General features: G+C 45.1%; 2 protein-coding genes across 5 annotated transcripts in view; one reads left to right on the top strand and one right to left on the bottom strand.

Annotated features, from left to right (window-relative positions):
• Positions 1-14,329, bottom strand: part of zc3h3 (zinc finger CCCH-type containing 3) — a 28,368-nt gene extending 14,039 nt beyond the window's left edge. The window contains exons 1-4 of one of the 3 annotated variants that reach the window (XM_077583639.1): positions 14,125-14,329; positions 12,087-13,455; positions 11,355-11,533; positions 1,083-1,233 (exon numbers count right to left, since the gene is read on the bottom strand). In XM_077583639.1, the coding sequence (XP_077439765.1) occupies positions 1,083-1,233; positions 11,355-11,533; positions 12,087-13,455; positions 14,125-14,227 (1,802 nt within the window). In that variant the 5' untranslated portion in view covers positions 14,228-14,329. The remainder of the gene's footprint in view (positions 1-1,082; positions 1,234-11,354; positions 11,534-12,086; positions 13,456-14,124) is intronic. The other 2 variants (XM_077583638.1, XM_077583640.1) reach the window with 2 other exon arrangements.
• Positions 14,330-14,637: 308 nt separating this feature from the next.
• cyldl (cylindromatosis (turban tumor syndrome), like) lies at positions 14,638-21,149 on the top strand. 2 transcript variants are annotated; one of them, XM_077583642.1, is made up of 15 exons: positions 14,638-14,822; positions 15,409-15,877; positions 16,500-16,763; positions 16,950-17,025; positions 17,110-17,273; positions 17,364-17,523; positions 17,884-18,016; positions 18,153-18,263; positions 18,337-18,428; positions 18,501-18,564; positions 18,640-18,772; positions 18,954-19,062; positions 19,140-19,258; positions 20,341-20,554; positions 20,634-21,149. In XM_077583642.1, exons 2-15 carry the CDS (start codon positions 15,452-15,454, stop codon positions 20,816-20,818), a joined length of 2,250 nt encoding a protein of 749 aa, XP_077439768.1. In that variant the 5' UTR covers positions 14,638-14,822; positions 15,409-15,451; the 3' UTR covers positions 20,819-21,149. The 2 variants fall into 2 exon arrangements, with proteins under 2 accessions (XP_077439768.1, XP_077439767.1); XM_077583641.1 differs by having other exon boundaries at positions 18,337-18,564.
• Positions 21,150-24,547: the final 3,398 nt, after the last annotated feature.

Below are 24,547 nucleotides of genomic sequence, written 5' to 3'. Positions count from 1 at the left end.
CAGAAAAAATGTACGCTTTTAAAAAAAAGATTTTTATTTGGGACACGATACTCCATCGCATGCATCCAAGTTGGGTGCTTAATTGTGGTGCTGGCCAGTAAAGGTCTTAAAGATAAAGAATAACGACATGGCTGCCCCCCCCCCGACCCCCTCACCTGACATGAACATAAACAACAGAGATGGCAACATCTTATACTTATTCCTCCCTTGGTTGCATAATGATTGTGCACACAGATATTGTCCCTATTGTGTACGTTCTTAAATATTCAGGCCGAAGCCTCATTAACATTTTGGATTGGCCGAGAACCTCAAAAATACAACAGCCTTATAATCGTGCATGCAGTGTCATTTATTCGTGCTCTATTCAATAGGTGAACACTTACAAGCAGAGAGGTCTTGGAAAATGAAATACATTTGATGTACATATATTCATAAATGACTGGGTTGGTTATGCGAGCGCTACCAGCTCCCAAAGGGACTGTGGTCTCCTTCACTATCTCACTCCGCACTTCTGCACGTCGTAATATTTCACAGGGTTGTCAAGGGGCTCGAATTGAAAATCCCTTGATGAATCAATATTTACTGCTGCGGCCAAATGAATACCGTAGCAGTAAGTCACCGAAATCTAGCCACAATTTTGGTTCTAGTGTCAAACCAAATCTGGATTCTACAAATGAACCAAAGCATTACAAAACCCAAGATGATAGAGACATGAAAAAAGACCAGATGGCAAAACAAGGAATTAAAAGAACAACAGTCTGTCGCTCCGTGTCTCTTTCATCAGCGAGTCTTCCGGAGTAAATTGATGTGAGGAGTGCTGCCAACGGTTTATTCTCTACCGTATAAAAATGAGCACTATAAATTGCTGACCGCCTCGACACATGCGACGTTTGACCGAAATGTAAAAGAAGGGGCTCCGAGATGAGCTGAAAGATATTGGACTCGGTGACACATTATATCAAGACCTGCAGCTGGCGTGTGTGTGTGTGTGTGTGTGTGTGCGTGTGTGTGTGTGTGTGCGTGTGCGTGCGCGCGTGTGTGGCAAGCAGACATGCGCACATGCATGCGTGTGAATGGCTTACCGAGCCGACTGTATTTTCTTGGCTCTCCAGGAGAGGGTTGAGTGGTAGGGAAGCGCGTACGCAACACTGCAGGCCGGCTGGCTAACCATCTTGTACTGGGATCGACAAATCCTCTGCGAGGCCGGAAAACGATGAAAGGAGAAGGCTGCACCTGAGGACAGAAAAGTTACATGCCGATGATGTTCACACAAGCAAGATTCCATCGTTTCAGTCATTTCATTCTATGCACACAAACAGGCCGGCGCACGTTTGTCAGAGGACTTCAGGCAAGCTTTTCAAAAAGCTAGATGACTTTTGGAGCCTAATGAATCCGATTTGTTATCCTTGCAGTCTGACCATAAATAGCACAAATATAGTCGGGGCGGCATGGCTCAGTGGTAGAGTGGCCGTTTCCCAATCCGAGGGTTGAGGGTTTGATCCTCAACCCTTGTGACCATGTTGAAGTGTCCTTGAGCAAGACACCACAAATGGAGCTTCAAAGGGGCAGTACATTTTCATGGCAAGTTAAGATGGGGAATTTTGTAAATATTCTAAACAGTTTTTTTCTTGCTAGAACAGGTTAAAATTGTAATGCTTTAGGTTGCAAAATGTTTCAAAGATCTTTCCCAACAGTTTTTACTTGTGGCAACCAGTTTTTCTTGTCTTTTGAACATGTTCGAAATTTCTCTGCAAATGTTAAAAAATTCTGTGCAACAAGAAAAACAGTTTGCACCCTTTTAGGAATCCTGACGAAAAACCAACATTCACTGTGTGGAATTTAATGACATATTAGGCCCGTATCCCACTGAGCGGTGATGGTTTGTGTTTTTGAGGGTAGGGGATATGGATTTATTTGTCAGGGTTCGTTCAAGGTTGCAAATACGTTTACCAGATAGTCGTGAAATGTTTTAATGATCGCCAACAGTTTTTCATGTCGCAAAAGGAAAACCATTAAAACTGTTGGCAAACACTCGGTGAACGTTTGCGACCTTAAACAAGCCCTGATGAGAAATCAACATTTGCTGCCTTCACAAACACTAGCAAACGTTCGTTTGTCCATGAGATTGAAGAGTTTCCGTGCATTCAAACTGGTTGCTTTCCTGTTGAGGGCCAAACTTCAATTTTGTGAATTTCTTTTTTCTCTCTTTTTCTTTGACATCCCCATTGAAAGCTTACAATTCCTGCAATGTTGCAACCCTACTGCCAGTGGACATGCATGTCATCAGACTCCTGAATGCGCGTGTGTGTATGGGTGGATTTGTAAAATGCTTTACCATACTCCAAAACAATTCAGGACATGCTTGCAAAATGTTCAATACAAGCACTTCCACTTGTGCCAACTTTGGTGTGGCAGTCAATTGAGTGGAAAGGCAAGCGCTGGGGATCATAAAGAGGTTTATGCATCCTGTAAGGAGCTCATTTTCTACTGCTCCTTTTCTCAAGTCTCAATTGCCATTAGTAAGGATGGTTGCAAATCTAATTAACCTCTTATATCAAAGCGTGTTCATTAGGCACAAAGTTGCAAACAATAAAATACGATTTTCACTTCTACAAAATCCAGCAATTCATTAACAGCTGGGATGCGGCTCTTGATTGAAATGCTACCTTGTCGCTAAACATTCGCCAGAGAACAAATCAAATGGATGCATGCTCAGAACAACTGATGAAGCGCAACATAAAACAACATTTGAATTGCAAAGATGCCCACATTGAAGGGATGCAAGTATTAAAGGTTAGAAATGGAGTCTTTTGTCCCGTGTGGAACGTGCAACAATAAAGTCCCTGGTTTGCTTTCAACTCGGGCTACTCTTATGCAGCGTTCCAGAAAAATGAGAAGTCAACAGCTTTCCTGCCTGCCACTCAAACTGGGAGGTGCGAGTCGCAAAGTGGGAGAAAAAAAAACAACGTATCTACCTGGGCCTGCTGACGTCACTCAACATTGGCAGCCAGACTCCCTGCGTCAAGTTGTATAGTAAAATGTATGAAATGTTTAGATGATAAGATATTGCTTTATTTGTATAAAAAACAAAACAAATGATGGTATTATATAGGCTCAAGGTGAAAATACAAAAAACTATTGACCGCAAGCAACCATCTTTGTTGTTTCTGTTTGCCTGGAACGCTTTGAGGTCGCAACTGGTACATTCCAAATGGAATCAATTCCACTTTTCTGGAATGCAGCATTTCCAATTGCCCACCTCCGTCTTGTTCAAGATCTCCAGTTCCCTCCCACGACTAAAAACGGTTTAGGTTCATTTCAGCACTACTTTTGCTCCCCAGGCCTGACAGTTTCCACCCAGCGTTCCTCATAGAGGAGTTCAAATGCGGAGAACACATTTCCCTGTACATGTAAATGAAGAACATCTGTTATCGGATATCTAGAATAAACTAACCTAAAAGACAAACTATGGATCACCACCACGTCCATGCAATACATCTCTTGAAGAACATTTAGAAGAGGTTGGGGAATAAATAAAGCATTTTTGTTGTGGTTCCAATTTGATATTCCCGGTAATTGGAATTAAGGGCATGTCTCATTTGCAGGGGACATGACCTGAGCCTAATCGGTGGCAAACAGCTCAGATGCGCGAATAAACGCGACTGACTTTCCAGAGTAAGACGCTCTGTATGAGACGGATCCGTTAGTGACAGGCCACACTACGGCTCTTCCCATCCTCCGTGATGTTTCCAATCCCCCCCCCAGCAGTCCCTGCCATACCTGCCTACAAATTCCAGGCTACATCCGTCTCAGGCGGCTCATTCCCTGGGTCGACCTAATGGATAATAAATCTTATTATTGACAGGGCCTGTTCCTGCTGCCATCCCATATTCCTGTTCCCTGGGGTTCATCTTCTGACTCCCACAGCTCTCGTGCACTTCTACAAGACAGCGATGCCAGGCTAACATCAGATTTGACAATTTAATAACTGGGTGTAAGCCAGGAAAGCTCTTAACATGATCCACGTATGTTTGACACACAACTTTCTCACAGACTATCTCAAGATGTCGCCAAAGTTTGATGCTGCATCTCAAATAGGACTAACATTTGCATTTTGTAACTCAACACAGATGGAATGAAATATATATTTATATAAATGATATAGATTGCGCAACAGATTTATTAAACTCCCTCCACCAACAACCGGATTTGTCTCAAAGACATCATAAAGTGGTGAAGGATGGATTCTTTTTTAATGTCACCTATTAAAAATAGTGAGACATTTAAAGATGAATTAATTCTGACCGAGCCTCAACCAGATGTTACAGGGTTCGACAATAAGCCTTTTTTTAGTGGCAGTCTTGTAAAAAGTGCTACGTATTTCATGATCTAAGTTTTTGTGATACTTCTCTGAGGTTACTTCTTTTGTCTTTTATCTTGGCTGAAACCGAAAAGCTAAAATGAGGAAACCAAGGCAAGGACAATGAAATAAATCATATTTAAAAAACCCAAGAAAAAAAAAATCGTCATTTGGATCATTTGATGCATTCAACTCCACGTTGAGAGGAACCAGTTGAGGTGGCTCGGGCATCTGGTTCGGATGCCTCCTGGACGCCTCCCTGGGGGCATGTCCTACCGGCAGGAGGCCCCGGGGGACGACCCAGGACACGCTGGAGAGACTATGTCTCTCGGCTGTCCTGGGAACGCCTTGGGGTCCCGTCGGATGAGCTGGCTGAAGTGGCTGGGGAGAGGGAAGTCTGGGCTTCCCCGCTAAAGCTGCTGCCCCCGCGACCCGACCCCGGATAAGCGGAAGAAGACGGACGGACGGACGGATGATGCATTTTGCCAATTTGTCTTTACGTGGATCGGAAGCACATTTTTGCAGCGTCCAAATAAAGCGTCAACGTTCAATTGACTGGCTCAGCGCAGAGCCGTAGCGAGTCATTGGGGGCCCAAAGTAAAAGCAACCAATTGAGCCAATCCCTAGTCAAAGTTCCCAACTGCAGGGACGTCGTCTGCTACTTGAGTGATGACGTCAAGAATACGTGCATGCCGAATGAGTGGACAGACCGTTTGTGGTCTTCTCCATTGACCGCCCGTTTATGTTGTATGCGAGCAATCAATGAGTTGGGCGCACACTGTGACGCTAGCTAACGCTCGCACGCCCTCGCTCGCTCTCCTGCAAGGCCCAATACAATTTCAAAGCATGATATTCACGATGATATGCCAACACACAAACAGCTAATGGCTGGTGTCAAAACAAGAGCTATCAGATGTTGCAAGCATGCAGGGCAATGATGTCATTGCAGGGAGGATCGAGGTGGGGTGGGGGGGGGTTGCGGGTGTTTTCCTGGCTACTGGCTTGTGGCTTCATCTATCGTCACAGTGGAGCCATCAACTGTAACGTAAAGCAGTTGACCTGTGGCAGGCGTGTCAAACTCGTTTTCATCCTGTGCCACATAGTTACGGTGGCCCTCGGGGGCCACTTAAAACGGCAAAACCATGTCAAGATTATGCTACACCAAAAATAACAGCTCAGTATGTAAGCTTGCTTTGACCGTCCATTCACAGTTTGGTCAACATTTGGGTCTGTGAGGGAACAAAAGGAAAAACGGATTGCAATTTGTGTCAATTCGCATTCAGATTCAACGACGTTTAAAATGTAGTTTCAGCATTTTGAATCTTTTTGAACGGAACACAACGCACATGACTCCAAACCTCGCTGGGCTACACAAAATGTCCTCTTGTGCTAGTCCTGGCCTTCAGGTTTTGAGTTTGACACCTGAGACTTTCAAAGGTTGAGACTACAATTGATGTAAAAGTCCTCAACTTTCTTCCACTGTTTGTTGTTGTTGTTGTTGTTGCCCAAGCAAACGTATACTTCAGCAGGCATACAAAGCATCAATCATGAAGAGACGCCATACGGAAAAGAGTCCTTCCCTCGGACCCAACCTTGACCCCCATGCCAACTCTGAGAGCAGATAAAACTAGAGCTTGGGACCACGTCAGCTTGCGATTTGCCACAAAGGATGCGTTTGTCACTCAGTGCTCACTGAGGTTCGGTCAAACGGATGACTGTGCCTGTCAATCAGCAAACGCCATTAGAAGCATCGAGAGGTCCAGCCCGGGGGGCTTTGTCCTCTTCAGGGGGGCCATTATTACAGATGTTAGACTATGCGCAGCTAAAACGTAAGATGTGTGAAGGAACCTTTTTCAAGTGTGAAAAGGGCACGTCAAGGTTAAGTGAGGGAATCCCTGAAGGCAAACAAGATTGCAGGGATTTACATTTTTTTTTTCCCATAAACAAAACTTGTTCACAGTGCAGCAGTAGCAGAAAATGAGATTTAAAAAATAAATTAAAAAAATAGATGTGTGACCACATTATACAGTATGGATGTGCGTAACTGCATACTGTATACAGAATAACATTTGTGAGCCGTTGATTTGAAAAGTGTTTGTAGCCTATATATAGTAAAAAAAATAAAAGAAAATAAAAAAAGCAAAGTGTGAAGCACAGATGTGGCTGTGCGGGTTCGATTTACATCAGGAGTTAAGTTGTGGTTGCGAATGGCACTGTGGTCTTGCATTCATCATGCTGCTCATTTCTTTTAGGGCAGTGAGTGATGGAGGCCCGTCAGCTGCTCAAACCTTTCCCTTAACACACCTTTCAGGCACAAGTTGCATGGGAATGCTAATAGCTAAATGCTAAACTAAATGCTTATCAAGGAAGTTGAAAAAAATTCCCACAATAATAATAATAATTACTTTTTACTTGACTTCCCATTTTGTATCATTAAAAAAAAAGTGAAAACAATCCCTATTGGCGTCGAGTCGCTGCTCCTCCACGTTGAGAGGAACCAGTTGAGGTGGCTCGGGCATCTGGTTCGGATGCCTCCTGGACGCCTCCCTGGGGAGGTGTTCCGGGCATGTCCTACCGGCAGGAGGCCCCGGGGACGACCCAGGACACGCTGGAGAGACTATGTCTCTCGGCTGTCCTGGGAACGCCTTGGGGTCCCGTCGGATGAGCTGGCTGAAGTGGCTGGGGAGAGGGAAGTCTGGGTTTCCCTGCTAAAGCTGCTGCCCCCGAGACCCGACCTCGGATAAGCGGAAGAAGACGGACAGACGGACGGACAATCCCTATTTTTCTCTATTTGTTTTTTTGGGGGTTGTCCATCTTTGTGTTAGCTAGCGGGCTATGATTATTTGCACCTTATCTCAGCACAAAATATATTTTCAATGAATCGCTATCAACTTCAAAATGCAATTGCGTGACTTTGTAGTTTACTTCTCTATACAAACAGAAACCATCAGGAACGAGAACACAAAATAATTCCCTCATATTCGCCTTTTTCGGAACTTTCTGAAAATGTTTTCATTCGTAACAGCCCTCCACAGGTAAATGTATACGTGGGAAACACTGCAGCGTCACTGAGCCCATCAATGGCGTCATTCATCACATCTGCCAAGACGGACATCAAAGCTGATGACTGAATGTGCATCAAATGCAAAATGGGGGCGGATCCAATCCGATTGGCGTATGGTCTACTTTTGTGAGCGTTGACGTCACGGTAGGCTCAACGACAAGTTGCCAGGGGGTCTTAATATGGAGCCACATTTGTTGCGGTGAAAGTGAGGGCTAGAAGGTTAAAGGTTAGGAGGGAGAAGGGGGGATGACAGCATGATGAAGGAGAAGCAAACCCACTTGTTGGGAGCGGTGCTAATTTGGAAAGGGCAGGGCGCCAAGGGACTTTTTACGATTCCTTTCCCGATCGTGTTCAAGACCGACAGGGACCGTGAAAAAGAAGAAATCCAAACAAACACCAGCTCAGATATTTCACAAAAGTTACGTTTAAATGTTTGGTCCAAATTCTGGAGTCTTCTATCCGCAATTCAGTCCATTTCATTGACATGGCCAGGCCTGATTTTCTTTCTTTTAAGGCATCGTTTTCAACCCTTCAGTCATTCTAGCTGCAGCTGCCGGGTTCTAATTGGTCCCGTTGGGCCCTGCAGCGGCTGGCAGCGGCTGAGGAATACGCGGATCACAACCAGGAGAGCCGGGCATCTGTTAGAAGCTGACACCGGCCCACAGACGATGGCAGAGGCTTCTTGCAAACGCACAGAGGGACGCAATATGCGCGCCGTCCTTCAAGGTCCTTCAAAGGCTCATCAGATCGTAGATTATGTTCAAGAGCACTTCGGCAATAACAACATTCACCTCAACACTTGTTGCACTCATTTGACAAATTAAAAGCTGATGTAACTTAACTCATTTGCTCACAAAATGCATTCTATTTTAAATATTACCATGTTCCCAAAGATGTTTGTATACGTTTTTTTTTTTTTAATTCTACAGCATACAGAAGGCTTTAATGCAGCCTCTGACCTGAAAAGGTCACTTAAAGCAATAGTAGTTATTACAAAAAAACAGCCAGCAGGTGGCAGCAGAGTATAAGAGATCAAGCAGGCCAGGTTGCAAAAAAGCTCCCCACAGTTTTAAACAGATTTGTGAATAATGATAAAACTTCGCTATATTCTAATGCTAATTGCTGAAAAACGAAAACAGATAGAAAAAAATCTTTCTCTCCTGATGAAAGAAGAGACTCGAATCTTTCTTTTGGTAGGTTCCAAGTTTTCCAGCAAAAGAACACAATATTCTGTGGTGGGCCTTGAAAAACTGTGACTGGGCTCATAACTCCATTTAGATACATTTATTCGTATATCAAATCAAAAACATTGAAATTCCATGAATCTGTATCAAAGTGTACTTGTGTAAATGCTAAAGGTCCATCAATTTGAGCATGTGAGATTGTACTTGGTCATTTGGCCATTTTTCAAAGGACTTTTTTTCATCCCTAATTTAAAAAAAAATGTATATCTACGTCTGTATGCTCTCACGGCTAAAGACGACTGCCGCTTTTCTTTCCACGCCGTTTATCAAACATGACACCCATGACATGACTGCCATGTGTTCTCAAATAATTAGTACAGCTTGTCATGTTGGGTTTCTGATTTATTCACACAGCATATCACATGTGTTGCGTCTTTGGATCCCAAGAAAATATTGACCTCCTAAACGGGGAAGGAGTGACCGTCAATTCCGGCTCCGGTTTCGCAGTATCACTTTCAACACATGCGTCCCGCACGAGCCCACAGCACTCCCAGGAAAGCCAAAAGATACGATAACACACAATTTCAAAAATGCTGCCACCGCCAATAAACTTTTAGTACATCAGCATCTACAATTCTGAAGTCGATTCAACAATTTGGGAAGGAACAGACTTGAAGGGCCAACGAGGTCCACGTGGAACTTGAAGGAACGGTGACAGTTTAACGAGAGTGGAGTGAGGAAGACGCGTTCCCACAATGATGCAGACGTGTCGTTGTTCGGTGCAGACGTCCGAGCACTTTCACAAAAACGCCTTCAAGGACCAAGAGGGGCATTCAAATCTCACGGGCTAAAACGTTGATACGACAGACAAACATACACTGCAGTAACGCACCACATTGTGGGCCTTCACGACGGCACGCCTCGCACTCAAAAGTTCTGTGTTCAAATCTCAACTCTGACCTTTCTGTGTGGAGAGAAGATTTTTTTCCCTGTGCTTGTTTAGTGGTGTGCTAAAAAAAAACGGTTTGGCTTTAGCCTCAAGTGCTAGTTATCTAGCTAGCTAGCTAGCTAATCTCGCTAGCAGGTAAACAAGCACTATGGAAGCTAGCTAGCTAACTAGCACTTGAGGCTAAAGCCAAACTATGGAACCTGGATTTAAGGCACTGTAAATACCAAATGAGGAAGCCATAAAGTAAGAATAAATACTTGAGCGATTGTCAAAAGCGGACGCCGTCAGATTGCAATATTTAATGGCCCCCCAAATCTGTCACAAGGGTCTTATGATGCTCAGCTCAGCAGTTTTCATCCATGGCTTTAGTAGCTAATCTGGCCTGCATGGCTCGCTCCAGCCAATTTCGGAGCGCAGGCGCACCTTGACTTATTAGCACTTTAAATGCTGACTTGAGTCTACGTACTGTATACTTGCTGTATCCTTATAAGCTTAAATGCAGGAGATAATGGAGCATCTTAAAAAAAGAAAGAGGAAAAAAAGACAAGCTCTCCAAGAAGCATTGAAGAAAAGCTAAAGGCAGTCATTGAGGCGAGAAATAAAGAGCCATTGTTTGCGAGTGCGAGTGGTCATAAGGTTGTGTTTTTTAATGGGCCCATCCATATGGACCGGGCTCGCCATCATTAGTAATTCAATTTGCTCTTTATTAGCTGCTCTTATCAAAGACACAGACAGCAACAAGCAGCTTTGCGCACTCCATCTTCCTCTGGGCTCACCCCAGCGCCACCTTTTCTCTGTCTTGAATTCACAATCTTTAATTGGAGACGCACGTCGTCCCGGTGCCGGCTAATTACATTCCACACATGACGAAAAAGTATGAAGGCGGCTTGACAGGATGGATAAAGTTGGATTCCAGAATCGGAAAGAGCAACCGATAAGACCCGCGGAGCCACTGGGACAAATAAAGCTTAATGTTAATCGTGATGGCTTTTTCTTTTTCTTTTTTTTTTATGTCTTTGGACTCCACTGAGTGTGGAAAATGGCGCCTGGCCGGACGGCGCGAGGCGTGCGGGGCGCGACGGGATTGACCGCAGGGTTGCGGGGGCGAGAGGGTGGGGGATGGGATTGTAAAAACAATGATTGCTTTCAATTAGGTGAAGCCTATATTCTCCAGTTCGTTAAAACAATCCAATTTGCAAAATGATAATTATGCATGAGCTCCTTTTTTTTATCTGCGGGCGGGAGAGCGGTGGCAAGACACGATAGCGCTGGCGGCGCCTCTGCAAATTATCTGCTATCTGCACTTGTTCCCCATCATGGCTCAAGTGGCCAATCAATTAACCTCCTTCCTCCGGAGGCTTCCGGCAACAGAACGCGACGCCTGCTGCCCTCTACTGGAGGAACCAAGACGGGACAGCTTGCAGACAAACAGCCGACAGCACTCGCGCTTGGCGATCGTTTTCACTCAACTCGTTTGGATTCGGAACTTCAGATCGATTTAACGCGTTTGCACATTTTTGACCAGCAATTTTGGAAGAGAAAAATCAAAGGCATAAACGGACACCTACGTGGGTCTGCTTGATATTATTTACAGCAACATATCATTTGCAAACATTTCTATCAAATCAAAATCCAAGAATTGAATTTGGAAGATCACCAAAGGACAACAACCCAAAGCAAAGTGACAAGAGAACAAATTCCAGAACACACAGTGAGCGCTCGACAACTTCCCAGCCAGAAAAAAAGATTGTCAGATTCATGGATTGGAGAAACACGAGGATCCTCCGAGTGACTTACTTGCTCTGGATGAAGTCGGAGAAAGTCGTCTCAACTTGTGTCTCCCAAACGATACGAGTTCCTTGCTGGACGTCCTCCGAGCTCCCGCCGGAGGTCGAGCCAGGCTGTGAACGTGACCTCTCGGAGAGTGTCTGCCGGCCAATGAGAAGCCTCCCTTCACTGACCCACTTCCGGTGGGACTTGCAGGGAAACACAAGCACAATTTGATGGACAAAATGTCAATTGGTTTCAAAGGATGCTCATCACATTACAGTTCATCAACCCGGAGGACGAGGACGCCTTTCTGGTCGTTACGGCAGACTTTAACATTCAAGTTGACAACAATTTGGATACTTTTGATCTCGCACATGTGAAAAGTCAGACCGACATTCAAGGTCACACATTCTGGTTGTTTGTCAAGATGTTGACGGTTCTAGTCAAGGTCAATTCCGTCGTTAGAAGCGCAAGTTCAGGTTGAGTTGAGGAAGGCGGATTTGGGGTCCCAGATCAACTCGTCTTGGTCTCGTTTTTTGTCAAATAAATGAACACACACACACAATCAGCAGAAATGAGCAATTTGTTCTTTCTTTGAAACAGATCGGCCCATTAAAAATCATACGTGAATCAGCCGGGCCCTTAAATAGGCGGCATCACGCAGGTGGCAACATTTCAAGTGGTGTAATGCCCGCATTTACATTTTTTACGGTGTAATGCCCGCATTTACATATTTTACGGTGTCATCCCCGCATTTACCTGCTGGCCGACGACTTCCTGATGATTTTCATCCTGCTGCGAAGCTTGAACGCGTTCGGAGACGAGTGGACGGCGTAACCCGAAGGTACGCTTGAGCAAAGCAGGCCCTTTTTGGCTCCTCTGTTGCTTTTTTCTGACGCCCAGACAAAGGCGGATCTCCGGAGGGCCGCCGCTTCCCGTCCTGTCCCAGGAGACCTTGGACCGGCAGCCTTCCAGTGGTATCGACTGCAGGAAGAACTTGTGGCGGAAGCTGCAAATCCCCTTTTCAGTTTGGTGGCGGTAAAAGAACCCCATTTGAACTTCTTCATCGCGTCTCCCTTTTCCGCAGCTCTCTGTTCATTGGTCAGAGCTTTCGGAGGTGTCGACTTTCGAAAGGTCTTGCCTGGAACCCCAGCAGAGGAGGAAACCCATTTGTACTTGGACGCCCTGGAGCCCGTGACCACTGGACTCAGTTTGCGTGACTTTTTGCCAGGCGTTCTCCTGCCGACGGGAGACGAGAAGGCGCTTGCGCTTGAAACCAACGCTTTGGCACCAATTGAGGAGTTGACTTTCACATCTGGATTTGCTTGTGAATCAAGTGAGCCACTTGCTCGGGTTTCAAAACTCGGACTCTTAACCCAAGTGAACTTTGACTTGGTTTGGCCGCCCGTGACCTGAATGGCCCGAGACGACGGCTGATGTCCTTTGAAAGGTTGTTTTGTCACCTTAGAAGGTGAAGCTTGCGTTGCTGAGCTCGCACCTTGGCCCATCTGTTTCTTCTGGTCCGGGTGTCGGGGATCCGTTTTGTCGGCCCGTCGGATCGTTCCAAAAGCGTGACTGTGTAGCTGTGAAATGGCAGCCGTCACCGTGCTGGCTTTGGCTGGAGAGCGGCTTTGCGAAGAAGCTTTCGTTTTTGTAACCGGCGGGAAAATCGTTTCGTCAACCGCTCGTTGATGCTTTTGTTGTCGAGTACTTTGTACCAACAAGACCGATTGAGGTCCAGCCGTCCCCTTTTCACAGCTATCTGTTCTTTCCGTGGCAACATTTTGAACACCTGTGGTTACTGTTTGGCTTTGTCCTTTTTTCTTGTGTGGCTCAATCTTGGATGATTTGGATGGGCCGCTTTTTTCACCCGTCTGGCTGAGTAGCGACGCACTGTGAGATGAAGCTTCAATGTTTGAAATTTGTTCTGGGGAGGAGGTTGAGACTGTGGACACGGGGTTCTTATTTTTGAGCGAGTAAGTCTTCTTCCAGCTGCCGTGGCTGGCGCGAGCATTCGAGCCGTGCGGATTGATGGCAGATGCACTTTGGCTCCTCCCTCTGGATGTCGTTGACGCGTCTGGAAGCCGTGGCACGTTGCCATGGACACTCTTATGCTTATCGATGAGATCTAAAATTTAGAAAACAAAAATACATCGATATGAGAACACATAAACTTGAAGAAAACGTTCACTTTGTCTTCTCTCCATAGCAGCTCCCAATAAAGCAGCAAGACTCCGACTACTAAACAGTATGTGTGTCATTTCCAATCCATCGGGAAATGTGAAACCCATCTTGACATCTGTGCTGATTTATTTCCAAATATTAAATACATATTTGTATTGTAACATTGTAATATGTGTTTTAAATACAAAAACAAAATATTCAATCACATAGCTTCCCAACTGTCAACATAATAAACTCTTGCTTTCCTTCTGACACTGTCAAAAATGTCCTGTTGATTAGAACATTGTCACGGATGCCAAAGTAATCACACATTAAGGACATTTTGGTTAGAACCAGAGACAGCGAAACGTAACTGTTTTTTTTAGCGGTCGTTCAATCGCGTTCCTGCTGTAGAACAGCCGTTCAATATCATATTGACAATATGAGGATAATTATGAAAGACGGACATTGACAGCGCTCAATAAAATCACCAGCTAACATTTGTTGACGAATTTCAGTCAGGAAAGCCTGATCACAACTGGAAGAAGGAAAGAAAATAAAGTGAGCTCCACTGGAAACTGAAACTATTTCCCATGCCGACTGTTACAGATAAAGTCTATTTCCACAAACATACTTTGTAGAAGATCAATTTGCCGTTTCAACGATTCACGCTGCTCCATGTCTATCTCGCTTGGTTCTTCTTCTTCTTCCTGTGTTACGGTGGTTGCCAACCACATTATCGAAGTATCAGCGCCCCCTTCTGTTCCGGAAGTTGAAAGGACGAATCAAGTGATGTGGGGACAGTGGTGTGTTGTAAAAGCCCCCTCACGGTCGTCTCTGCATCTGCATAGTTGCTTGGACAGAGTAACGGTATTAATCATATTTGTGTTTAATTGAATCCCATTGAAAACATAAGGCACAAACTGGAAAGGCGTAACCATACCTCATAGCGTGTCGTCATCTTTATTGCCGTCCCATTGATATGACGTAAACGAGGACTTTACATCGTCTCATTTCGGTGTCCTTGGTCCTCTGTTGGTGTCGTTGATGGCTCCAGGGTGGCTCAATGGATGGGAGGCGCTATCAAGTAAATAGAGGTGCGAGGACCTAAGAGGTAACTTTTAAAGAAATGAGATGTAGCCTCCGTCTTTTCAAGCGAAAGCAACGCAGTTGTGTATCGCTGCGCTGCTAAATAACTACAAGTGACAAGCACACAATTCAGAACAGATCTTGCGTTTCGTTTGACAACTTGTCCGAAAAGCGGCCGCGTGAGTCTTGCGATCAAGACCAATCGAATGGGGACAACATAAGAAAGAATTTGGGCGAGCTAAGGTAACACATTTTGGCGATCGAAATGAGTGAATGATCAAATTGTCTTTTCCACGAACATCATAGTGAACAAACCGCAGAATGTTAGTTAGTTAGTTAGTTAGTTAGTTAGTTAGTTAGTCAGTTACATAGTTACAACTTAATTTGGCTAACCGGGGGTGTCCTAACGAGTCACTATTTTATTGTTGCGTTTTCATTTTTTGGAAACACATTTTAATCGAAACTAATTGATAAGCTTGTTGGGTAGAAAAAGCTGCTCTTATTATGCATCAGTCAGATTCCATAAAGGCCTTCGCAGCTCATATGAGGAAGTATATACAAACCTTTGATTGGTGCTTTATTTTGAACGGAACCTTCAAAGTTTGCCAGTTGTCATTGCGTTTTGTGCTGTTCAGGGACAGTAGCGACATTATGCAACCGGGTCAGTTTTGCGTACTTTCGGTTTTCATTCCATCTTGCCAACCCTTAGCTAACCCTAACCACGACAACATTAGTTTATTGTGTACTGAAAAGTAATGCAACATCTTTCGCAGATCATTTGTGCAACTTTCTCTTGTGCTTATTTCGTGTCCTTTCTTTTTCCGTGCAGCGTACCCGGCCAGTGTCCTGCGTCACAACTTGGCCTCGGGATCATGACGTCAGCACGCATCCAGTACTTCATCGCCACTCAATTACCCGACTCCCTTCGACACTACAGCGCCGGCTGCATCTGTTATATTCATGAGCGCCATCAAAGTTTAGGCTCTCAGAAAAAATTGCAAGTCTTATTTCTCGGCTCATTTTCGCCGTTGTACTACGAGCTGGAAAGGACATTTTTGGAAGAACTGAGCGCTGCCGAGGCCGGTCTGCTGCTGGCCCTCACTGACAACTCTGAAAGGCTCAAGTGGTTCCGGCACAAAGATGTTCTCCATCGAGCACTGGCGCTTTCTGAGGGGACTGAAGTAGTTGTGAAAGAAGGAAGCGAGAAGTTGAAGGGTTTGATCCGCTACATTGGGAACTTGCCAAAACCGGCGCTGGAAGAGCCCGTGAAGGCAATTTTCTTTGGAATTGAACTGCAGGTATGACCTTCCAAATATGGCTCCTCTCGCCTCGGGTATTCATCGTGCAGGTCCAGGAAAAAGGCTTTTCTTTTTTGTCACGGTCAAAACGTATGCGCGGTCTGCCTTTGGTGGAAATATCGACACGTCACAGCCAACTTTGTGCATTTAAGGGCTCTTAGGATGTATTTGGAGAAAAGCACGTCGTCATGAGCTCGCTTCTGCAAACATTACCAGCACTAATGCTAAAGTCAATGTAAAATGCCCTTGACAGGCTAATAGAAAGTTAGCGTTGAGTTCTGTTATTTCAAATAACGAAACACACGATAGGTAACATAGCAATACTCAAAGCATATAATCGGCATATGTGCATTTTTTTTACATGAATAAAGTTCAATTTCGACTTACTTTTTTTTTTTTGTAAATATGTGTTGGAATTTTTTTATTATTATTATACTGTAAAATGAATTTATTTTCTGGTTGCTTCAAATCATACAATGTATTTTAATGTTGACCAAAATATGTCTAGGATTGCTACTAAAATTTGAACTTAAGACTCCAAAATGGTTTGTTTATTTTTTGTGAATGTGATTTCCGTCTTTCTGCTTGTGGATGAAAGTGTGCCTGTTTTTCTGTGTTGAAGGGAGAAGACAAGGGCAAGGGCAACACAGACGGCCGCTACAACAACCAGACGCTTTTCACGTGTGCGCAAGACTGTGGCATATTCGCACCTTTTAGCAAAGTGCAGCCACGTCGTTCCGCCGACCCCGAGTCCGCTTCCGGCTGGCAAACGCAAATGCCGGTGGCGGGCGACCGAGTCACTTACTTCATTGAAGATTTCTGCTGCTACGGGATGGTGCTCAACGTCCAGGAGAAGGACGGCAAACATTTTGTGTTGATCTCGACAGTGAGTTGACCGTTTTTTTTTTTGTCATCTCTTTTGCGACATGGCCCCAAAGAGGACGTTTTGCGGGGAAAGGACAAGTTGATTCTTCTCTGCCCGAGAGTTTTCGTTGACATGATTCTAAGTTATAAAGAGAAGATCACATTTTTAAATGAAATGTCCTTTTGGACCTTTTTTTCATGTTTGCAGGACGTCGACGCCACCGGGAAGACGGGCGAAGTTGAAGTCCCACTTCAATTTGTGGTTGTCGGGGAATATCCTGCCGGTTGGAACATACCTGATTGACACTTTTCAGCGTATTTCTAAGATATTTAAAAAAAAAAACATTTTTCTCCCCGCCCCCAAACAGCGTCTGATCTGATTGCCCTTGACGATCCGGCAGCGGAAGAGAAATGTGACTTGGGTGTGAACTCACTGGTGGAGGTGTCCTTGGGTGCTCGCACTTCATATGGAATCATCCGCTGGATCGGGACCCTTCCTGGACGAGCGGAAATGATGGCGGGACTCGAACTTGTAATGTGGAAATTGAACAGATTCCTTTCGCATTTCTTTGAATTGCATCGTGTCCTGTGACATGATTCCCACTTTGGTGCTTTTGTGCAGGAGGAGGACGTGGGTGTGAGTGACGGTACCTTCAAAAATGTGTCTTTCTTCCACTGTCCTCCCAAGAGAGCGCTATTTGTCAAGTTCAGCTGCTGCCGCCCCGATGCGCGCTTCCTGAGCGATGGCGACAAAAATGTGTCACCGAAGCACAAAGACGCAGGTCAGCGACGCCGTCTTGTTTCTATTTGCATGCCAAACATTTCCAATGGCAATTCTGCTGCGAGGCTGCAATGAAAAGAGAAACGGCCATTTTTGTAGAGCGCATTCGAACCGTGCGCATGGGCGGACGTATTTTGCTTGACGAGCGCGGATAAACGATGGCGCTTGCGTTGCCAATATGGCTCCCGACATGATTGGATAAGTGTTGCGATTTGGAAATGTTGCATGTCAGAGGACGGGGAAGGAAAAAAAACATGGAGGTGAATATCGCCCAATCACAATCCGGCCTCTTCCAAATGTGGATTCCAATTGATCTGATGCAAGTTGACTTTGAAACCGAAAACTGTTCTTTTGACTTCAGAGCGCGAAAGCCATCAGAAAATGGATCCGGTGGCTCCCGTCAGCACGGATCACGTTGAGCAGATTCTGGTGGGCCGAATGAAGGGCATCCAGGGACACTGCAACTCTTGCTACATGGACGCTGCCCTCTTCAGGTCAGCGTCCGTATTGTCACGCAAGCATGCGTCGCCTCAATATATATTTTCGTTTCATTCTTTACATTTTGATGAAATTGTGACACTTTCATTCTCTGGATTGACTTCTTCTTTTTTGTGTGTGTGTGTTTCCTAGTTTGTTTTCCTGCTCCTCCGTGCTGGACTCCATGTTGTTCAAATCAACGCAGCCGCAAGACGCCCCGATTCAGAGAACGCTGCTCAACGATATCGTCAACCCGCTTCGAAGGTGCGCGTCCTCCACAACGTTGAACGTTTTGTGCTTGCAAAGTCGCTGTGAGTTTTGCTTGGCTGCTTTCCAGCGATGGCTTTGTGGAAGGTCAACACATCATGAAGCTCCGCCAGCAGCTGGAGAAACACGGCTACTGTCACACCTTCACCACCGAAGAAAAGGGTGCGTTTCATTTCAAGCGCATTCCCACCGGCTTTGCCTTTGCAGCTCTTTCTTTTTTTTCTTTCTTTGCAGACCCGGAGGAGTTTCTGACCATCATCATGCACCACATCCTCGCACTCGATCCTTTACTCAAACTGTAAGTTGCGAGTCGACGACGTCACTCATGTTGGCCGCGTCAACAAGGATTTTTTGTCGGTCCGACTGAATTTAGATCGGCTGCCGGCAAAGTGCAGGAGAGTTTTTGCTATCAGATCTTCCTGGAGCAGAACCACAGCCTGGTGCTTCCGACGGTGCAGCAGTTGCTGGAACATTCCTTTCACGGTGCGAGACTCAAACTGGCAGAGGTGAGAGCCACCAAAAGATTTTTGTTTTTTGTTTTTCCAGTTGAATAGTCCACCTTCGCCTTGTATGAATCCACGTGAATGCATTCTAACAAGCGTGCTGCCCACTTTGTCCTGCAGATGGCGCTGCTGTGTAGTTTTCCGAAAGACGCTAAATGTCTTTTGGGCTCTGTTGTGATTTCAGGTTCCTTCCTGCCTCATTCTTCAGATGCCGCGCTTCGGAAAGAAATTCAAAATGTTTGACAAAATCATTCCATCCATGGAGTTGGACGTCACGCATCTCCTCTCGGAAGGTAAGCGAGCGCATACTGCGGCAGCGCGCGAACCCGGCTCACGATCGCGGTCTAAAGGCGGCGTCGGCGTCTTTCAGGTCCTCGGCAGTGCATACTTTGCGGAAACCTGGCGCAGGAAGAGTGCAGCGACTGCTTTGAAGATCTCGTTTTCAGCCAGACGGGATGCAAAGTCTTCTGCCAGACGTGCTCGCTTCAGGTCTGCGTCGTCACCCGCGCCGGGGCCGCATTCCGGCAAGCAGGTTCCACAACTTGACGTCCGCTCAACGCCAAAACTGCCCTCGTTCAGGTCCAGAATACTTTGCGGATCTCAATTCATCCATCCTGAGCTGGGAAGCATGTCCAGTTTTTTTCTCCCTGGGATTTGGAGGCACACGCACGTGACCTGCAAAGACTTGATGCCCACCAAACTTAAACATGGTGTCCCGCAGGGGTCCGTACTTGGGCCAGCACTCTTTAGTCTTTACATGCTTCCCTTAGGAAAAAATTCTCTTTGAAACGGATTGATTGAGGTTTTTCGTCATCTCGGAGTCAACTTGTGCCAAGTTTTCACAAAACCTGCTTGCTGGAAGACGTTTGGTTTTTATGTAAACAGCATTTGAACACCATGCAGAAGACGATGATTTTGTATGTCCATGTTCAATGTGTCTTGAACTCATTTGCTCCCAAAAACGTACAAATACCTGCTATTTTAAATATGACCATGCTCCCAAAGACGGATTTATATGTTTTTGTTTTTTATGTTCGAGCATCCAGAAGGCTTTGATGCAGCCTCTGAAATGAAGAGAATGCTTGAAACAATGCTATTTTTTACAATAGCGGCCAGCGGGTGGCAGCAGAGTATAGGAGATCAACCAGGGCCATGTTGCAACAAGCTCATTTTGTCAGTGTTTTCAACAGGAATGTGAATAAGGATGAAACTCAGCTCTATTCTATGCTAATTGCTGCAAAACTTCTGAGAAACATAGAAATATCTTCTTTTTTCTCTTGATGAAAGAAGAGACTCTAATAAAAAAAATGTTTGATAGCAATAGAATTATTATTATTATTATTATTGTGTTGGCCTTGCAAAATCAGTCCAAATCCAGTCAAGAAGCCCGGAGTGAAGGGGGTTGCTTCAGTGAAAATTGCTGCCAGTCAATGAGTTCATAACAGAAGAAATTGAAAAAGCAATCAAAGCAGGCTAGCAACGAGTTCAGCGTTGAAAAGAATTGATCCGTCATTATAAAAATTTAAAAAAAAGATCCCGTATGAATAAATTGTCAACAAAATGCATTCCAGGTTCACTCGCACCCTCAGCGGCGCAGCCATCATACGACGACTCTGGACATCCCCCAAGGTTTCACGGCGCACGGCGACGCTCGCACTCGGACCCGAGACATCTTGGAGCTGTTCGCCGTCCTCTGCATCGAGACCAGCCACTACGTCTCCTTCATCAAATACGGACCCGACAGCCACGACTGGATCTTCTTTGACAGCATGGCCGACAGACAAGGCGAGCGATTGCCGTGCGCGCCGCCTCTCCTGTCCTTTTTGTTTGTGTTTTGACCCCGTGGCGTGCCGTGCGTCCGTAGGTGGGACGGATGGTTTCAACATCCCGGAAGTGCGGGCGTGTCCCGAGGTGGGCGTGTACCTGGACATGTCTCCGGCGGAACTGGCCAATCACAACCCTCGGGACATGAAAGGCGTGGCCAAGCGTCTCTTCTGCGACGCCTACATGTACTTGTACCAGAGCAGCAGCATGTGCCTTTATTGCTGAGCGCCACACGTCGCGTTCGGTTTTCTTTTTTTAATGCGCGATCGTTTTATGAAGTTTCGGTCCCGTTGTCTTCCAAATACCGACGGAGAATATCGCAAATACGATTTTGTCTCTTCCTGCTGTTTTAAGTCCTTCTAAATGTTCATTTGCATCATTTTGTGGTTGTGAATCAGTCTTGCGTCGTCGTGGCGAAATTCACCAAAGAAGAAAAACATGGCGACTTTCCGGCCAGCGCTTGGAAATCATCTTTGCTTTCCTGCTGAAACCTTTTTTCATTCATTTGCTTTATGATTCGGGATGTTCTGAAATGACAGTAAATATGTCAATGAGGTCTCTTGTGGATTATTCCAATGTCAATCGCAGATGATCCGTTTGACCCTGAAATCTGAATTTCATTTTGTTTTCTTCAGTTGAGATTATAATGCAATTTCGTCCGTCCGTCCGTCTTCTTCCGCTTATCCGGGGTCGGGTCGCGGGGGCAGCAGCTTTAGCAGGGAAGCCCAGACTTCCCTCTCCCCAGCCACTTCAGCCAGCTCATCCGACGGGACCCCAAGGCGTTCCCAGGACAGCCGAGAGACATAGTCTCTCCAGCGTGTCCTGGGTCGTCCCCGGGGCCTCCCGCCGGTAGGACATGCCCGGAACACCTCCCCAGGGAGGCGTCCAGGAGGCATCCGAACCAGATGCCCGAGCCACCTCAACTGCTTCCTCTCAACGTGGAGGAGCAGCGACTCGACGCTGAGTCCCTCTCGGATGACCGAGCTTCTCACCCTAATTTAAAAAATGATATTCTAAAACCATGTCCTCTTGATTGATGTTTCAGGTCAGGTTCGAAAGTGAGCCCAGGTTTGAGTGCGTCTTGTATGTGGGCGTGTTTATTTGAGTTTGGCAAGTGAGCCGCCGTGTTTTTCACATTACAAGGCGTCGCAAGATGAGAAATGATGCGCGCTTGTTCAACTGCCGAAGCCGCTGTCACGTTTCCCGCCTCAAAGTCAACATGACATCGTTTAGCTTGCTAGGATGAAAAAGTCCGTTTTCATCCCACCTGCATTCATGCATGGCAGGCAAGAAGAATATTCGCCACATTATTCTCCGTGTTCAACGTTTCCATTCATTTTTGACAGTACAAGTAAAAGTGATCTTTGTTTTTCAAGGTGTTTTAAGTTCTTTTGTTTTTAAAAGCTATCGCGAACGTCACCTTTTGTTTGAAATGTGCCGTATCAAGCGTATCAAAGCTGCCTTTCCACGGAGGCGCTGATTTGATTTTCATAATAAATCGCAGAAGACCAAGCCACAATCTGATGCTAATTCTTGACTGTTGTGTCGGAACACCACAAACACGGACTCGCAAACACTTGCCGTACATTTCACATGCTTCAAAGCTTTCGAATGGTACATAATAAATCTTTATTATTCCTTCGTTCACTTTATGTTTGAATGATTGAAACAATTGAGCCGCTTTCGACGTGTCTTCGTTCCTCCTCAACGTGCAAGTCAGGAAATCATAAAGAAAAAAGACGATTCGTCTTCATCAGCGGATTCTAATCAATCCAATTGGCAAATTGGGCAAGATAAGTTTCCAGCAGCGCGGTGGCCTAGTGGTTCGCATATATGTCTCGCAGGTTGGAGGTTTGAATCCGGGCTTTGCATGTTCTCCCTGCTTCTTAATATATGCAACAAACAATAATGTCAAGCTGAAAATGGGTTTTGGTGGAATCGAATTATTGCACTTGGAAGTATCTGGCGGTATCGAATCGTATTTTATTGGACGGATGGAAGGAAATGCCACACAGACGACACCCAAGTGAGGTCAGCAACAATATTAAAGACATCTCTAAATGTGAGGCAACATATTTCGACATCACTGCGTACTAAAATGACAAGAATTGACAAATTGTTCAATTATAGGAAGGCAACAAATGTGATGCTGTTCTGGTATTGGGTTTGAATCGTTTGAGTGCTCGTGATGTCGGGATGAGGAAACCAAAACGGAGAAAAGTTCTTTTTGAAAAAACATCAATTATTATTATTATTATTATTGCAATTGTTATCATCATCATTCTAATCATTATTATGCTCTCGTGTCCCGATTTTGAAAATGCAAATCAATCAATTGCATTTGTGGACTATTATGCAAATGAGATTTTTAGACATCATCTTGAATGTGAATCAGCAACTTAAACAACGAATTGCCTAAATGAGCGACAGTCATTTTTTATGGAGAGAAATAGAAGACTGTGCAGGGTTGTTTTTTTTTTTTTTCCTGCATACAATTAGGCCGATTATGCTGTTGATGAATGCAAGGTTTCAAGTGTTAATTGTTCTGACATCAGACGAGGAGGAAATGCGCAGCGCTTCATCTGATTAACAAGAGATTTTTGAAAGTCCGCAGCAAACGCTGTCATCCAGTTTCACATCTGCAACAACCGACACAAGCCTGGAAGCAGGCATCGCTTTGCTTTGCGGATTTTAAGCCAGCTTGCTACGAATCAAACCGTAAAGAACAAACCAGTGAATTTTTGGCCCGCGAAATCTGCAGCTTCGCGACAACAAAAACGATCGAGTCGTGAAAACGGATGTGAACCAACCCAAGCAGCAAACACGACATTTGTCGGCTCATGATCCCAAAATTCACTTCGCATTCTTCATAGCGTGCAAATCAACAACTCGCCATTGGTTGAGTCTTGCAGATTGTAACCTCTGGGTCAGAGGTTCGACTAACAACTCACCCTCCTGTGGTTCCAAAAAAGGATACCAAGAAACAGATGAACTATTTTCATTGCATTGTTTGTCCCGAACGCATGAAAGAAATGCAAATTGAAAATGAACCCAATTAGTGGAGCCCAGAGTTCAAAGCAAACATGGTGAAGCAGTATGTCGCGGTTATGCTGCACTCCGATGGATTCAGATGCCAAGATAAAGTGTAAGCCATTTTGAAATCCAGATGAAAAGTGATAGATTTTCCTTTCACCAAATGCATTAAGTTCTTTTAAAGCATTTTTTTTTCTTAGTTGATCTTTTCGCAAGCTACTTTTTGTCTTTGCTTTAACTCAGACAATAAACGTGAAACAAAAGCTTTGAAGGCTTTTAAGGATCTTGTATCTTTGCAAAACAGTGACAATGCAATCGCACCGCAACAATCCACACACGTCAACGTTTTGACTTCTGCAAAGCTATTTTAAATGAGCAGTTGTGTTTTTGGGCGGCCATTTTGATGTTTTTTATCCGCACTTTGACCTTCTGTCTGTCTGTGTCACATGCTCGAGGATCGCAGCTGCAAACCGTCGGCGTCCGGATTTGACCCCCGCAGCAGCAACACACACGTCTGAAAGCTGCCTTGCTCGGAAACGAGCAATTCCTCGTCTTTGCTTGACCAAATTGAAGACTTTTCCAGACTTTATGAGGTCAATCAACACTTGAAATAGTGAAACATTTCACACGGTGCGAGAGTACATTTGTAACTCACTCTCAGCAGAGTTAACTCACTCTCAGCAGAGTTAACTCTCCTGTTATGTTGTTTCAACTTCCAAGTTAAAGAACAGCAAATGTTCGTTTTCCAGGTAGAAGTGGTTGATTCCCCCCAGGAAAAAGTTCCCCAAATAAAAGTATATCGTATCGTATTTGTGCATTTTTGCAATGGAAACCCGTTCATGAGCTCGAACCGTGTTTCTCGTGATGCTTTTGGAATCCCGAGCACAAAGCCAGGGTCAAATGGAACCATTTGAATGTAAA

This window comes from Vanacampus margaritifer, chromosome 13, assembly GCF_051991255.1.
Source record: "Vanacampus margaritifer isolate UIUO_Vmar chromosome 13, RoL_Vmar_1.0, whole genome shotgun sequence".
NCBI classification, from domain to species: Eukaryota; Metazoa; Chordata; class Actinopteri; order Syngnathiformes; family Syngnathidae; genus Vanacampus; species Vanacampus margaritifer.
The sequence above is the reverse complement of the archived record's forward strand: the minus strand, read 5'-3'. Positions and strand labels throughout refer to the sequence as shown.

What these genes read in the sequence shown, in the direction of transcription:
- cyldl (XM_077583641.1), top strand. Translation starts at nt 15,452, where the DNA reads ATGACGTCAGCACGCATCCAGTACTTCATCGCCACTCAATTACCCGAC. An exon ending in ATCGTCAACCCGCTTCGAAG is followed by an intron (nt 18,264 to 18,336) that starts GTGCGCGTCCTC and finishes GCTGCTTTCCAG; the next exon opens with CGATGGCTTTGTGGAAGGTC. An exon ending in CTCGATCCTTTACTCAAACT is followed by an intron (nt 18,565 to 18,639) that starts GTAAGTTGCGAG and finishes GACTGAATTTAG; the next exon opens with ATCGGCTGCCGGCAAAGTGC.